At 41.5% G+C, this 15,097-nt stretch overlaps 1 protein-coding gene and 2 non-coding genes across 8 annotated transcripts in view; all 3 read right to left on the bottom strand.

Moving 5' to 3' along the window:
* Positions 1–1,329: 1,329 nt before the first annotated feature.
* The window catches only part of abr (ABR activator of RhoGEF and GTPase), a 136,497-nt gene continuing 122,729 nt past the window's right edge, over positions 1,330–15,097 (bottom strand). For all 6 annotated transcript variants that reach the window (XM_008428046.3, XM_008428048.3, XM_008428050.3 and 3 more), the window contains 7 exons: positions 7,773–7,832; positions 7,351–7,460; positions 7,140–7,279; positions 5,298–5,432; positions 5,086–5,191; positions 4,524–4,677; positions 1,330–2,800 (listed from right to left, as the gene is read on the bottom strand). In XM_008428046.3, coding sequence (XP_008426268.1) covers positions 2,711–2,800; positions 4,524–4,677; positions 5,086–5,191; positions 5,298–5,432; positions 7,140–7,279; positions 7,351–7,460; positions 7,773–7,832 — 795 coding nt within the window. In that variant the 3' untranslated portion in view covers positions 1,330–2,710. The remainder of the gene's footprint in view (positions 2,801–4,523; positions 4,678–5,085; positions 5,192–5,297; positions 5,433–7,139; positions 7,280–7,350; positions 7,461–7,772; positions 7,833–15,097) is intronic.
* On the bottom strand, positions 8,698–8,770 carry trnav-cac (transfer RNA valine (anticodon CAC)). Its single transcript has one exon. It is a non-coding gene; the product is annotated as a tRNA-Val (tRNA).
* On the bottom strand, positions 11,768–11,840 carry trnav-aac (transfer RNA valine (anticodon AAC)). Its single transcript has one exon. It is a non-coding gene; the product is annotated as a tRNA-Val (tRNA).

The following is a 15,097-nucleotide window of genomic DNA, read 5'->3' as shown; positions in this document are numbered from 1 at the left end:
ATTTTCTAAGCAGATATCATTACCAATATGGGGAGACACTTGTGAAAACTCGTTACTGATTTCTTTTGTATTTTTGTCACTCCTCGTTTAAATATATCTTAATATCAGTCGAAGACAACTTTTTTTCAGTTTTCAAATCACTACTTCATTTATTAATGGAGAAATACATAATCCTCACGAGAAAAAGCAATTGACCCCTAAAGCTAATAACCGGTTGTTCCGTCCTTGGCAGCAACGGCAGCAATGTAGCATTTGCGAGGTTTTAACCCCATTTTCTCTTCTCTGTGATTAACATTTTTGGTTTATTTTAGGTTTTATGTTGGATACTCTGACAACTCTGCATTTATCCAGACTTGTGCCGTTGGTACCGGCACAAGGAACCACCGGGTTCTGACCCCTTCTGGCGGCATTCGACCACTTGTGACCGCACTGACCTCTCTTTAGTGATTTCTTCTTTTTGGCAGTGAGCAGGACCTGGATGTGGATAGCTAGTCTGTGTTTAATCTCAGTTATTTAGTGTTTTATGAAAGACCAGGTATGTTTCGATCCCTTATTTTTCCTTTTAATTAAAATCATCTTTTAAAAACCGCCCTTTTTTGTATTTACTTTGATAATCTTTAATATTAACAGTAGAGATGTGCCGATCAGGTTTTTTTCTGCCGATTCCGATCACCCATGAGGGCCGATCACCGATACCAATCACCGATACCCATCACATAAATTTTTTTTTTTTAATCATAAGCATGAAAATAATAAATTATGTGGAAAAATGAACCATTAATTCACCTTAATTTTTGGAGCAGAAGCGGCGCTCCGTCTGTGAAATATTACCTGTAGCGCGCAGCAGCAGTTCAACAGCGAGAGCAGAACCAGCATCTTACATCGCAGCTCGAAGACTTAAATCATTTTGCGGGTTATTTGTTTAGCTTTCTGACCGTCATGCTAATAATCCGGGTGAGTGTTTGTAGCTGTGCGCTGCTTTACCTGCCGTCTGATCCTCCATGTCTTTACTGCAGTGAGCCTCGATGTAGTCAAACTCCGTCAAGTATGGCATTGTTTTCATGCCATATTAGATTCGCCGTGTTGATGCATTTTGACCTGCTTCACCCCTCGTACTTCAACACGCAAACTTCCCCATTCACTCAGTGCGTTATAGTTCCACATCGCTTAGGATTTGTTGCTGCACGTTTGCGCAGTGTGAAGGAAAGAGGGATTATGATCGGTGGCCGATCGATCGGCACACCTCTAATTAACAGTGTATTAATCTACAGAATTAAGGGTGACAAAAACCCCAAAAAATCTACATGAATAATTTTCACAGACACAAAGTGAGTGCTTCAATATTTTTTTTAATTTTACTTAAAAAAAAAAAGAGGGAAAAAGTTCACATGGACAATTAGTCGCAATATTACAGCATATTGAAATTCTTCTCAAAGGAAGTAAAATACAACAGTTTGTTTCTTTTTATTCTTATATTAAAAATATCAAATATTACTCATTTAGCAGTGCTTGCGTTTTCTTAAGATATGTAGGCTTGATAGCAGAAAGGTTGGCTTTGTATCGATTTCTTCGTTCTCCTTCCCAGAGACGACCTACCTTTGTGTTACCCGGCCAGAATTCACCGACAAGCTGAACATGCAATGAGGGCGTCTACGCAAAATCGTCCTACAGATAACACTGGTGCAGCAACACACACTTGGAACAGGCTTGAAATGCAAGAAGAAGCAGAGGAAGAAAATAGAAGCCAACTGTTCCGTTTATGGTGTTATTCCCCCTCCCCCCGCCCGCCGTCAACCCTCGTGTGCCCTCGCTCGTCTACAAAGTGATCAGAACTGAACTGGCAGATTTATCTTCTCAGAACGGCTCACCGACCACGCGGTGGTACAGAAAAAACTGGCTTAAAACCCCCAAAACAAAACAAAGAAACATCACTACCTGGATAAACTTCAAAAAAACAGACTCCTTAGTCTCTAGTTGCACAAAACTGTACAGGCACAAATATTATATATATATTTTCAAAATAAATAGGGCTAATTTTGGCCAAGACTCAGCGGAGAGGAGCGTCCCCTGTTCCTACGGAGACACAATCCTTGCCGTTTCTTGGAATGGCTTTCCAGCCGCCTCGGAAGTTTGCTTAGTCCCTTTAACACGAACTCAAGCTCTCAGTGGAAGACATCCACAGTTCTACTCTCGCGCACGCACGCAGACACACACACACACACACACACACACACACACACACACACACACACACACACACACACACACGAAACCAGGGGAAAACCAAAAAGGAAATAGAAACAAATGAGGAACGTTATTATAAAACATGTAAATGCCGTTTTTTTTTTTTTTTTTGTGTTTGTTTTGTTTTTCTGGAATGCCTCTGATCAGGAAACATAAACTCGGATATTGTCCTGTCCACTGCGCCAGGCTGTGGTCTCTGCCCCGCCCCCAACCCCAAACACCCGCCTGAACATTTCCCCGGTGTGCTCCCACAGAGGCCGGTCGCGTTGCCGCTGCAAAGCGCTCTCCGAAATCGCCCCGCCGGAAAGCGTTTTGTCTTCCTCTTCAGATGGGAAAAGTGAGGGACAGCAGCAGAGACAAGCGGTCTGCTGGGAGCAGAGCTGAGGCTGGAGCGCTGGGGTCCGAGGTCTGGGTGGAGTCGCTCTGCGTCACCCTCGCGTTCCGGGCGAAGCGGCTTTTTTTTTTTTTAGACGTCAGTGGAGAAGTAGAGCGTGTTGCGCTTGAGTTCGGCGAAGGAGATCGGAGGATGCTGCAGGTAGTAGAGCAACACCTGGACCTGGAGAAGGAGAGGAGGAGTGATTACACACCTTAATTTATTGAGGTTCTTAAACTTTTTCATAGTCTACCTCTTGAGTGTCAATGCTGGGGGTTAATGCAGAGTAATGCTAACACCCCCAGGTTGCCCGACATGTTTGGGGACAATTTTTTTTAAACTTTGAGGCTTGTTCTCTCTCTAATCTTGTTTTGAAAAAAAAAGAGAAAAAAAAAACGTTTTATGTGTTTGACATCATTGGCAACCTTAAAATCTACTCTTCCAGAATCTGTAAATTACTCAAAATGTGAAATAGGAGACTTGTTCCTGGTTTTCCCGTGACCAGTCACATATTTGCTGTTAATTGGAGCGATGTAAATAAACTAAAATTAACAGAATTTATAGGATATCTTAGGGCTGGACAATAAATGAGTAATATATATGGCGATAGACACAATCAATGTCAACAGATGTCTGGCAGAATTTTCAATAATTTTGCTGAACTCTGATCCAAACCACATGGAATTCTGGGGGATGTAGGCAGAGGAAAAGCTTCAGTCTCTCAACCTCTCATGACAAGCTAGGCTAGGATAGTGGCTCCAACTAACTCTCTCTTTGGTAACCTAGCAACAACCTGTTGAGTAATTTCATGTTTCACCACCACGTCTCAGAACTGCTTAAAAATTCCATCCATCCATCCATCCATTTTCTTCCGCTTAAAATAGTGAAAACTGTGGATAAAACAGTAAAGGTTACAACACCAATTTGGCAGCATTTCAGGTATTTAAAACAATACACTGTGACTGATAATCTAACATGATTTTGTCGTGATCTAAACCAGAGGCCTCATCATCCAGGCCTCCAGGGGGCAGTGTTCTGCTATCGTTAGAGTCCAGCACACCTGATTCAGATGGATAAATTGCTTCCTCAACACTCAAGTCACCCTCTCAAAAGTCCTGCTAATAACTTATTTTTTAAATTCTGGAGTGTTAAAGTAAAAACATCTAAAAGTTGCAGAATACCTGCCTTTAGCTCTGGACCATCGTATTCTGTCACGGTTACTAAAATTGCATAAAATGCATAAAACTTAAGATTTGTGGAAAAACTTTGAAAACTTTGTTTCTTTTTCCACTTCACAGCTACGCACAACTTATCAAATAAAATCCCAGGAAACTAGACTAAAGGTTGTTGTTGGAACGTCCAATATGTGGGAAAGCTCAAAAGCCATCAATTCAAGTGACTGAATGATCCCATAAAAATCTATTTTTGAGAAGTTAGCAATTGTTTAAAAAAAAAGCAATATAATTTACATTTTGGAACCGATTCGAGAAGCATTTTTCTTCCAAGTTTAATACGTCGCATAAACATTGGAGTAAAGGGTTTATGAACACAAATTATCCTCAGGACAAAGTAGGAGCCAGCAGAGACCTCCTGCATTTCCACGCCGCCCGGTTTATGGTGTTTACTTCAGACTTGTTTATCCAGCTTAGAGAAGACCTCTGCTCACATGAAACCCGTCAGTCAGGAGAGATAAATAGACGGTGAGAAAGCTAAATACAGCTGGGAGAAAGGATCCCGCTGGGACGGGTCAGTGGGCGATGTGGGAGTCGAGTTAATCTAGAAAACATGTGCAGCGGCAGCAGAGGAAGCTGCTCTTTCTCACTGTCCATCGTAAAGCTTACCGACGGAAAACCACAGGAGAGTCAGGGAGTGAGAATTTGCATCTATCAGCACTAAAATCGTGTACCTGTGCCATGACATCATGTGACCAGATGTCGGAGGCGCACGTGATGTGCTGTCCCTTGGCGCTTTCTGACTCGGAGGGCCGGAGCAGGGTGGGTCCGAACACGGTGGCCAGGTTATGGAGGGACATCTTGTTGACGGGCTCCTTCTCAGCCACCCTGCAGGAACAACAGACAGGAAATATTTCATTAAAGGCAGACTCTACAACTCAGTTTTTAAATATGAAAGCAGTTATTGAAATGCTAGTTTTAGAAGTTTTCCTGCAAAATTCGCATTGGATTTCCACAACAAAAAGACGCTATAATGACACGGAATTTTTTTTTCCTTTCTGCAACCCCAAAAAGTCTGGATATGGTTGATTTAAAAAAAAAAATCTTTTTGAAAAAGTTGGATAAATTTAATTTCATTTAAAGCCTAATTTCCTGTAGTAGATAGTAGTGACATTTTTTTTTAGGGTTAATAAGTGTTATGAACGAAATGCAGCTCTAAAAAAAAAAAAAGAAAAAAAAAAGAAAAAAGTATCTCTTTGCATTGTAAACTTTGATGGTGTGAGTGTTTCTGCGTACCTTTTCAGGTGCTCCAGCAGAGTGAGGAAGGTCATGAGGTTGGGGTCGGGCAGAGAGCGCAGAAGGTGCATCATGCAGTTCTCCTTGGCTGCAGGGTCTGAGAGAGCTGAAACAGACAGGAAAACACATGTCCAATTATGTCCTGAAAGCCTGTTTTTTTGTTTTTTACTTTAAGCATGATCTTCTACAGCTGAGCTGGAAAGTCCTCCCACCTATGCCCTCCATAAAGGCTGGGTAGAGACGGTCTGTGAGAAGAGGCTCCGGCAGCTCCCTGAAATACAGCTTGAGTGTTCCAGCGATGGCGTTTATGTCCATGTCACTCAGCATCACCAGGATGTCTTTGGTATCTGCGAATCGCGAAGAGAGACCCGTTAGAGACAGATCACACAGGTTCATCGTGGACTTTCAGCAGAACAGCTGCTCTCTCTTTAGCTCCTTCCTCAGCGGACAGATGCAGATGGGGGTCAAGGTTAAAAAAAACAACAAAACCCAACAATTAAAGGTGATCTTGACTCTGACTGGTCATATCTTAGGGAGAAAAAGCAGCTGTGAGGGAAATTGAGAGACTGTTACTGAACACAGGACAGGAGCATCTGACAGCTGCTCCTCCTAAATACTAAAACCCCCGGCTGCAGCGGGAACTGTCTTTCTAAAACAGACGTTAAACACACAATATATCTCTAGTGAATTACATTTTCACTGAAGACGACAAAAAAAAAAAAAAACCTCATTGTTTTGCTCATGTCTATTCAAATGAATATTGTTAAGAGCGAGCTTAGGACTTTCCCCAAATGTAGAGTTCCTCAGGTGAGGTTTGACCGGTCAGTGTATTCACATTTGTCACAATCCAAGAAAGTTTTAATACCAAATATAAAAAACAAGAAATTATTTTACTTTTTTCTTTTTTCCAATCAGTATATAACTGATTACCCTTTCTTTAGAAAATGTGAAATGTCCCTTTAACCTTTTATCAGGATATGGCAAGTCAAATTTAAGACTTTTTAAGACATTTTTAATTCCATCATGAATAAATATAAGAACTAAAAAAAACTATAAATAATTGGGAATGGTTTGTTGTCCGTCTGTGGCTCTTGGCAGCAGGTTTGTGCTCGTCACACTGCATATGGCTCTCTACAGTTTTAACCTCCATAATGCCAAACTTAAAAGTTTGCGCAGAAAGCACATAACCCTATTGGCAATAAAACTGAAGCAAAAACAAACATCACCCAGCCAACTGGCGATATATTTGTACTTTAAAAGGCTCGACACACGGGAGGTGACTTCAAGCTAGAGAAGCTCAACAATTGCTTGAGCTTCTCTAGCTAAGTGAACAATGACGTTCGTTCATGTGAAATTTTGCGATCATCGACGTAGACGTGTACACTCGGGCTAGTGACGCGACACAGGAAAGTTGAAAAATGTTCAACTTTTGTCGCTGTCGCGTCCCGTGTGTTGGGTTTCACCCAGAGCGTCGACGACTTTTGCGTGTTGCTGTCATTTGCTGCTGTGTCGACCCCCCATGATAGACGCAGAAAAGCTAGCAAGGCTTTATTAGCAGAGTTAGCATTAGCCTTAACTGCCTCGATTCGCACAACGTGCACAACTCAAAACTTCTGCTTGCCATTAAAGTTCCAAGAAAAAAAGAAACTACGTACACGTTGAATATATGAGATTACAAACTCCTGTCATGACCAAATTTAAGACAGGTGAATAACATACTTAAGGAAAACTTACATTTTGTTTCATCAATTTAGGACATTTTAAGCATTGTGGTGGTGGCTGTTTGTTGCTCGGCAGGATGCGTCCGTTTACTCCTGCAAACTGTTTGTGTGTATCATAATAAACAACAGGCACAAATGCGGTGAGGCTTGGTTTTCAACATTTGTCCAAAAACAGGAAATGAACGTACTTAGAGTTTATGAGCATAAACCTGGACCATATGGAGAAATGGGGGCCATTTCTGGAGTCAACGCTCGGTTTTACAGTGAGACAGATTTAGACACTGTGGGTTTCAGATCTAGCGGTACAGAGCTAGGAAACAGTGGAGGCCTTACTTGTGTCGAATGCTAATTTGAGGGCCTGGATGTCCGTGGCCACCCCTGAGATCCTGTAGATTCCCACTTCGTCAATCCCCCTCTTCTCCACTTCCTCAATGCACTGGCGGACGATGTAAGGCACCTTGGAGCGCTCGCGCCTGCGGACAATCACCGCCGTTAGTTCTCAGTTGGCGAGCAGACAACCGATTTAGCTGGCCACAGCGCTTACTTTGTGACCACGTTGATCTTCACTCCAAACACCCCGCTCTGCTTTTTGGACGGCGTTCTCTTCAAGCTGAGGTCCCGACTTGTAAACTTCATGGAAAACTCCACCTTAATCTGCAGATTGAGATCCAGATACATTGTAAAGTGACTCCTTCAGACACACAAACGCAACTGTACAAACATCTCCGAGCTGCTCTGTTTCTTGTTATCACGGCAGAAATACAGACGGTCAGCTCTGTTTGGGAGTAAAACGATCTGTTTGGCTTCAACAGAGCATCCAGCTGTCATTTGCACTTCCTGTGGATCTGGCCAGAAATACAGCTGTGCTAAAACAGTGTTTAACCAGAGGAGCTGCCTCTGCTGAACACAATAAATCAGAGTACTGCTACAATTTAACTCTAAAGAGGAGTTTGCCGTGATTCTTACCCCGTTCATCTCGATGACGTCCATGTGCCAGTTCTTGGACTGCACGGTCTGTGGGTCCAGCTGAAAGACACGAAAGACAAATACAGAGGTTAAAATCTTTTTTTTTATTTTTTTTTACCAAATATGGGCAAATATCTAAATCCATGTGGTCATTTTTCCCCAGAGGGGAGCTGATAATGCTGTCACATTCTGGCTGAAAAGAATGACAAAGTTGTGCACAGTTGTTAGACTCTTGTGGTATGCTAATCTTGAGAAAAAGCAACACATTATCACAGTATTTATGTATTCACATAGTTCTAAACCAGAACATGTAAATTTGTCAAAAAACAAACAAACAAACAAACAAAAAAAAGGATAGCATTGTTTTCGCCAGCTGATCGAAAGTGCGCAGCAATATGTTGGAGTTGGGCAGCACTGTTAGTTTATGCTCCATAAATCCAAAGAACCTCAAAACCCCCAGATAAATATTTTAGTAGGTTTTTGAACGATAACTTAAGAATCAGAATATTCTTCTGAAGAAGAAAAGATTATTTATTAAACATTTGCTGCTTTAAACAGCAAATTACCGCAAAAGAAAAAAAAATCTTACGAGGTATTTTTAGTCTAGTTTCTAGTGCCAATATCTTAGCACACTTGAAAAAAGACAAATCTTTTACAAGTAGCTTTCCAGCAAAATTTCTTAATTTTGATGAAAAAGAGCTAGCTCTACGGGCAAATTATTTCCAGTACAATATGAACTAATCTGTGGAACTAGTTCTTTTTTGTATCAATAATTAAGGTGTAACCTACTTAAAACAGTTACTTCTAATTTAGTTTAGTCTTATTCCCAGTTCTTGAAGATATGTTCACTGGAAACTAGGCCAACAATACCCCAGTAAAATGTTGTGATATTTGCAGTGCTAATTTGTGCTGTAAAAAATAAAATTGTTCCTGCTCGGTTTCGAACCGAGGACCTTTCGCGTGTGAGGCGAACGTGATAACCACTACACTACAGGAACTGAGTATCATCCACAGCTGTTAGAGAGGGACAGCAGCTGTCCCTCTCTAACTAGACACATGAAGAAACAGAATGGCAGAGAAGGCACAAGCACCATAAAATTTTAGAGAAATAACCTTTGACCTGCTTTTTGTGTATCCTCTGCATCAAATCTAAGTCGGCTTCGATGGGTAAAACTGCTTCCTTGCAGCTCCTACTTTAGGAATGAATGATGCCATCTCCGCCGTGCTTCCAGCACTTGCCCCTCGGCGGTCTCTCCAGGGTCCAACAAAAGCTCCAGATTGGCCCAGACACTTGGCCTGCTGCTCGATACATTCTCCGAGTCTGAACTTCTCGTCCCACGAAGCCCTCCAAGACCTCAGCGAGGGCAAGCTGGTGTTGTTTTAAGCCTCCTGGAGTCTGCGCGCTCTGCATGAGGCCAAAACAGCTAAGTACTTTTTTATTGTCGGTTTTAGCATCTGCACGCCGCAGTCATGTCATTACACCTCTGCACACCATTAAATATTCTCTCCGAGTGCATTTCATTAGCTCATAAAGGAGCCATTTAGTTCTCCTTTCATGCATTCCTATTACTGTTCCAGGCTGTTTTCCCAGCAGGGTGGGAGTTTGTGTCAAAGGATGGGTAATCACCACGACTGGGTCTGTAGACGGCTACTGCCAGGAAGGGAAACGGGACGCACTGAAAACGCCTCCTGTGGCTCACTGGAGTCTCAAGGAAAACAATTCTTTTCATAGATGTGCTCCCCATTACTCTCTGCTCATTTGAAAGAAAGACAGAAAGAAAAAAACTGATTAAATATGAATGTACGCAAACAGGGTTGTAAAAACAAAGAGGATCCATTACAGACAGTGGCTGCACTCAGTGACCCGTCTGAGATCTGCATCTCCCAACTGGGCTTCTCTTTATTAAAAAGAGAAGAACTTGACCTACTGGCCTTCTCTCGGCTTTTATGGGAAATGATTTACTGTGACCCGGCGGGCATGCATGGAGCAAAATGACTCCGTTTTAATATAAGCTGAAGACTGAAACAGCAACTCTTTTCACACTAGTTATTTTTGTGAAACTTCCAAACTTACTTTTTTTTTTTAAATAGTGGATCTGTGTGGACTAGCTAGTCATAGCTTAAGAAAAGAAAAAAACAACTCACTATTTTGATTTATCTCGACTCAATTTCCACCTTAAGCTGCAAATGTAGGTTGAAAGCTTTACAACTGAGGGGAAAGGTTGAATAGTGTCAAAGAAAATACAAGTTACAACTGCTTAGAGAGAATGTTTTGAATCTTTAGCTTAGCACTGCTTTAGCCATGCTCAAGATTTTGTTTTCGATTTTGATGCAATAAATGTTAACCCATCGTCACATTTATTTTTCTTCTCCTAAATTAATTGTTTTTTTTCGAGGCCTCAACATATTAAAAAACCCACCAAATGTAATGAAAATTGTCTGCCTCGTAAAATGTTTGGATTTCAATGGAATTAAAAATGGGCATGGTCAATCGACTCTCTAGCGCCCCATAAATTGAGATAGGCCAACTGGTAAATTTGAGAGAGCTAGAATTGGTACATAGATAGATCCCCCTAAAACAAGGTAAAAGTCTCTTGGAGGTTTGTTGTAAACCCAAAAGGAAGTTGGCCCTTTTAGTCAAAGGGTCATATTTGGCCGTTTCTGACTTTTATCCTAAGGATTTTGACCTATCTGCTACATGTTTGGCGAGTGTGTCCTTAAGAGATGGAGGATTAAAAGTTATCAAAATGTTGAGTTATTTTGAAAATCTTTTTAAATGTTTTAGCGTTCACGTAAAAAGGTTGAAGTACACCAAACTTTGGACGAATGACTCCTCTCATTCTCATTCTTTGGAATTCTGATGTCAATATTGACATCCCCACCTCCTACTGGAGCGAAGGTGTTACTCCTCTTTTAAACTGAATGCCAGATGGCAAAAAGAAAGAGTTCAATCAAAAAAAAAAAAAATCTCTGGTGACATTGGGCTTAAATGTCAAAAACATGTTTTCAGGGCAAGAAACAACTTAGGTGAAAATGAGGGGTGACTTAGTGACAGGGAGAGGTGTAATCTTGAATGACAGGGTGACAGTCTGGGAACCAGAAGGAAGGGAAGTTTAAGTAATACAGCAAAGTCTTGGCACAGGAAAAAAAAGGTAGATAAACAAACACTGGACAGAATTATTATCTGAAAGTGATCAGTAACTAAATCAAACTATGTAGCAAATTTAAATGGATGATCTCTTAAAGCATATAATGAACTCATATAGCATAAAAGAGATGAAACCTTACTCTTGGCTGGTTTACTGTGTCCTCAAGGACGTAAATGCACAGGTATTTATTTCTCCTTTTTGCCTGATTCAGACAAATGTCCTTTTATTTGAATATCAAAGCAAATATTTGCACTTGTGGACTTGTACAAAACACAATGAAAGTTAAAAAACCAACTGTCCCACATAAATTCTCCGTATTTTGTGGTGTAATTTCAGATAACGTCACCATGGCATCCAAGATTGTGCCAAAGACTTTAGCTTAAAACAAGCAAAGAAATCCTTTAAACCTGCAGAACAGCTGTGTGCACTGATTTTCAGCATTCTAGTCAAGTCAGGTTCTCAATAAGTGCATTAGCTTTATTTCAACCATGTGTTGCTCTTACAGTGAACCCTACTTACTTACATGGGAGCACATGGCCCACTAAACTTGACCTCACATATTTCCCTTCACCTCTCAGCCCTTCGGTGTGCTCAGCAGGAAGCATGCAGCTCCACATGATCCAGCCCACATGTAGATAGAAAATCCACGTCTGATTTCTACATCTATTCACACTCCTGTCTGAGCTCTCTGCCATTTCCACACAAGCAGAAACATTAGTTGTTAGCCAGGTTGTAAAGCGTGTACCCTGTCGGACTGATCTGCAGACACGGAACAAAGCTCATAAGTCACGCTGTTTCACAATCACATTATTTCAACAAGCTCCTGGAAGAGACAAAAAAAAAGGCTGTTCCCGCCCGGTTTCGAACCGAGGACCTTTCGCGTGTTAGGCGAACGTGATAACCACTACACTACGGGAACTGGCTGGCTACCCCCTCCCCCTCTGCTGCTCTTACTCAGAGCTGCAGCACTGTGACTTCGGGAGGCTTTACAGTTTCTCTGAGAACATGTGGTCAGACTTTAGGTCCGGTATCAATCTGCTGCAGTATTTACATGCTGTGGACAAATCCTCCGGGGAATAAGCGCAAAAAGGTGTTAAACTCTCTTGTTAAACAACAACAAAAAAGGAGTAACTTTGTGTAAGTAATGCGAGGTAAGAGTATAACTGTAGTTAGACAGCCTCATTAAATTAACACTACCCATAATAAATCACCCTATTTCTTCTTGCTGTTGACAACCTTCGAGAAAGAACAACTTGATCCTTTGATCTGCAGGAAAATTATAATGAATTGCTGCTTTAATTCCCCCTTTGTGTTTAATCACAGTTTTCCTGCGCCTGCTCTCTGGCTGATTAAATATTCATTCAGCAGCAGAGAGCTTTTTATTAGTTCTTTAATTAGAACGCGGCGCAAACTGCACGCCTGCTTGGCTTTAGCAGGATTACAGGAAGTGTTTGTGCAGCGAGTCCCAGCTAGAACATCACCCTGCAGTGTGTTTGCTCTCCGGAATATAAGGAGCGCGCCTATTTTTAGACGTCCTGCTCATATAGGCATATTGCTTACATGCTCATCAGTGGTGAGTCTTTTTACTACACAGCTGAGGATGGCATCAGTGCCACGGGATGAGTTCAGCTCAGCTGCCATGTTGCCTTGCCTCCTTACTTGCACATTTGAGCCAATAGACAGGGATTTTCCAACAACCGATGGTTGTGATTTTTAGAGTTGTTACCTTCACATCCAGTGTATGGAATCTGCCTGTAAACAGGAGCTTACGGATGAGTACTATGTGTTTGGAAGACGACTCTGCATGCAGCCCAGATGAGTAGAAGCTCTGCAGCACACTCAGCTGGGATTATCTCATAATAAGAGCAGAATAAAAGAGCTTAAATAGTTTTTAATGACAGAGTTCTGAGTAAATGTTTTATATAATGATTTCAAAATGCAATATTTTAATACATTAAGGATTTATTTTTCTTATTAGCACTTTCTTGCAACCTTCTGCCAGTGAGTAAAGCCTGAGATTGTTCCTGAATAACTCTAATAGTGGTGTAGTGAGATCTAGTGCCAACATAATAAAGTGTTGGCACCAACCGTTTTAATGCAGTCAAGTTGATGCATGTATCCCACTAATGCCAAATGATGCATATTCTACACATACCAAGAACTGCATCAAATTATTCTACACTAGTGATCAGAATAATCAGCGCAGAATCAAGTCAAGTTAATGTGTGTGTCCCACTAATGCCAATTACTGCATATTCTACACATATCAAGAATCATTTTAATTTATTCTTCACCGATTACAGTTTGTCTAAGGACAAAGTTTGTGATTTGAGAACCCTGCATTCTGTTTGTAAAAAGGAAAATTCTGATAACCCCGTCTCATGAACCCAGTAGTGTGTTCTGTTTTGCTCAAGAATCTGATTTTCCAAATACATTCGTCACAAATGTAATTTCTTCAAACTCAACATAAAACCCTAACCGTGAGATTGTTTTATCGCGTACGTATGTCCTGACTTAATGCGCCTTGCCTGAGAAAGAACACACAGGTTTTATTGTGATATAGAGATGATCTATATGAGTGTTTCATTTCCCCTGATAAACCCTCATGTTTTCTTTGGCCAGATCTGCAGAGATGGTTTTAGACACAATCTTTTGCGGATGCGGCATAATACAACGCTGAACTCATTACCTCGGTTTTCTGGTGATCTGTAATCCTTATCTCTGACAACATGGAAGCAATTAGATGATCTACATGGGTTTCCAGGGACGTAAAAACGGCATCTTTAACTGCACATAAGCAATATAACGTGTCGGTTTGCACAAAGTTTCATCTCAGCCCTGATGCGATAGTCAGCTTTTTGTTTGGTGAAATAAAATCCTCACTCCCTATCTATCCGTTTCAATGTGTAATGAAACTCAAGCCCTCACCGCCTACATAGAAGATCAATGCCTACTCGTCATCCTGCAGGGGCAGAAGCCAACCTGCACGCTTTCAGCCGTACTGCTAGAAGCCAGGAGGTTATTCTAGGTATCAACATGAGAATATTTTACTGACCTCTCGGAGCTCATTTAACCAATCACAACGCAGCACAGGGGAGGGGGTAAACGGGGGGCCAATAAAGGGCTACACCCGCCGGTGGGGACAGACGGAGATTTATGTGGCCTACATAAAAGGGCCATTAAAGGGCTGGCTGGCATTTTAAGCAAGAGCGAGGGATGAAACCCTAATATCTCATCTGCACTAATCAACATACTTAAAAGGAAGAGTATAATTTTGTACGAGGGCTAAAATGCAGAGGAGGGATGAGCGAGGTGGAGGGCAGGTGATAATGGCTACATGTTCCTCTCTCTGATGGTTAAATCCCGCGTGATGGCTGCATTGTTTTCTCTGCCAAAGTAACACTAAAACCCACCCAGGAAGCAGGTCACCAAGCAAGCAGACCAAAAAAAAAACAAAAACTCATCCAGCAAAGAGCCGACCTGTAGCTACTTCATCATCTTTTGCTCTTTTGTTAAGACACGTGAGATATACGACGTCTGGTTCCAGTCCAATTAGTGTTCCTAAGTCAGCCTCCCCTCTCATCTCGCTGCGTCTTAATTAGGCTCGGCTGTCAGCTGAAGCAGGAAGAACATTTCCCCGGTGTTCCTCCGTGCCCTCGCAAATCTTTTCTCATGCAGATTCCTCTGAACAGAAATTAGATAACATGCTGCTTGCCATAGGTGCACCCGAAGAGAAAAAAGCAATAATGTCTGCTGGTTTCCCTGCCTTGCTCAGTAATCACAGCGATGCTTTCTTTGCTCTTTTTTTTTTTTTCCTTTCGGTTGTTGCAATTTTGGTAAATTTTTTGGGCTGTAGAGTTACAAAAATGCTGGCATTCAGGGTTTTAAAAAGTAAATATAACAAAAACAAGTACATTAATCGCTTCATCTATTCGCGAAAACACCCTGGAGGCTTTTGTTATGTTGCCATTTCGAGCGATGAGCTCAGATGATTTAACATCCTCTCATCTCTGAGAGAGGTCCCGGTTATGTAGGGGCAGAAAGGCAGCATAGGGGAAGAATAAAGAGAGAATTGTATAAGAGCTGATAGGATCAAAAGGCAACTATGCATGCAAGTGCAACACGAGTTTACTCAGCCAACTAAAAATAAAAAAAAAATAAATCTACTTCGAAATG

Source organism: Poecilia reticulata, chromosome 14, assembly GCF_904066995.2.
Source record: "Poecilia reticulata chromosome 14, P_reticulata-male-v2, whole genome shotgun sequence".
NCBI lineage: Eukaryota > Metazoa > Chordata > Actinopteri > Cyprinodontiformes > Poeciliidae > Poecilia > Poecilia reticulata.
The sequence above is the reverse complement of the archived record's forward strand: the minus strand, read 5'-3'. Positions and strand labels throughout refer to the sequence as shown.